This window comes from Condylura cristata, unplaced genomic scaffold (genome assembly GCF_000260355.1).
Source record: "Condylura cristata isolate star-nosed mole 26May11 unplaced genomic scaffold, ConCri1.0 scaffold00008, whole genome shotgun sequence".
Classification (NCBI taxonomy): domain Eukaryota; kingdom Metazoa; phylum Chordata; class Mammalia; order Eulipotyphla; family Talpidae; genus Condylura; species Condylura cristata.
The window spans coordinates 4,318,940-4,320,483 of NW_004567109.1; the positions used below are offsets into that span (position 1 = coordinate 4,318,940).

The 1,544-nt window shown below is 61.3% G+C and overlaps 1 protein-coding gene across 1 annotated transcript in view; it reads right to left on the reverse strand.

Annotated features, from left to right (window-relative positions):
* The window catches only part of DHRS3 (dehydrogenase/reductase (SDR family) member 3), a 33,669-nt gene extending 32,392 nt beyond the window's left edge, over positions 1-1,277 (reverse strand). Inside the window, exon 1 of the mRNA XM_004678521.2 lies at positions 169-1,277. Coding sequence (XP_004678578.1) covers positions 169-363 — 195 coding nt within the window. The 5' untranslated portion in view covers positions 364-1,277. The remainder of the gene's footprint in view (positions 1-168) is intronic.
* Between the last annotated feature and the right edge of the window lie 267 nt (positions 1,278-1,544).

Genomic DNA, 1,544 nt, shown 5'->3' on the forward strand with positions numbered 1-1,544 from the left:
GGCGGCGCGCAACACCTTCCTCGAGGAGCGAGGAATGTGGGGAATGGGTGGGTCTCCTAAGTTTCGGGGTGGGGGTGGACAGCCAGACTGCCACTATCCCAAAGGAGCGGGTCGGCCCCGGACCTGCCAAAAAGACAGTCTCAGCCCCCCACCCCCGTGCCCTGGTACCTTTCTGGCGCCGCGTTCTGCGAACTCGCGAGCGAGCTGGCGCCCGATGCCTCTGCCGCCGCCGGTGATGAGGACGTTCTCCCGCGACAGGTCCCGCAGCTTGGCTGGCAGCACCAGCCCGACCGCCGCTTTCGCCACCAGATAGATCATCTGCAGAGGCAGCAGCACCAGCGCCCCCAGCCATTTCCACACCATCCTCCGCGCCGCGGAGCCGGGCGAGGGGCGGAACCCCCCGGACCAGGCGCACGGGAGTTTAAAAACAAAGCGCCCCAAAACAATAATAAATTAACCGAGCAAGGGGGAGGGAGGCGTCCCACCTGGCTACTCTTGAAATCGCCTCTTCCCAAATGCAAAGCACCGGGTGAGAAAAAAGGAGAATAAAAAAAAAAGACAGAGAGAGACATATAAATCCTCCTCGGGAGGAGAAAAAGCGTCCCCCCAAAACAGTCGGGACGGCAAGAGGTGTCGGGGAAGCCGGAGGGGGAAAGTTCTAACAAGAAGTTTCTTGCCCCAGCAGCCGTTCCGGCTGGGGAATTCTCAGGTAATGTTTACAGGCTGACAGAGGAGTTTAGGCAGGGGAAGGAAAAAAAAAAAAACAACAAAAAAAAAACAGGCACCAACCACACGCGCGCACCCGGCTTCAGCCCCGCGGTTTCAAAGTGCAAGATTAAAAAAAAAAAAAAAGCTGTTTCCAAATTGTAGCGCCCCCCTACCCCTTCTCCAGGGAAAAAAAAGTGGGGGGGAAAGTGCTTGGAGCTCCCAATTTCAGCTTGCCAGCGGCTCCCGACTCGTGGCTATTCTTGGGTCGGGAAATTGCTTAAACGCGTCTGACTGCCAGCAGCGCGCAGAAGTGGGGGGTCCGGGTGTCAGTTTCTTTCCGCGCACGGCTCGCCCTCGCGCGCGCTCGCTCTCTCCGGCTCCCTCCCGCCCTCTCTTTCAGCAGAGGCTGGGTGTTGCCGCGCGATCCGGCTCCCTCTCTCCCTGGTTAGCATTTATTGCCTTCTTTTTGTCCTTTCCAACTTGGGGAGAGCCCGGGCGCCCGGCGCGCGTGGATCGGACGCCCCCATCTGCGCCGCCTTATTCACTCGCTCCCGCGGCGGCAGCAGCAGCGCGAGGGAGAGGGAGGCCCTCCCCCCCATTTTTTTAATACCCCATTAAGTCTGATTGACAGTTAAAGTTGTTCCGAGGCTTCACTCCAGTTCCTCCGAGTGGCTGCCGCGGCCTCCCCTCCCCCCGCGCTGTCTCGGGGCGCGCGCGCGGGCGCGCACTCGGGCTCGCTCCGACTCGCGCTCTCCCGGGGCTGGCTCCCCTCTCGGCAGGCCGGGGCCTGCCCGCGGTGCTCCAGAGGGCTCACAGCCCGAACTCGAGCGCGCTGG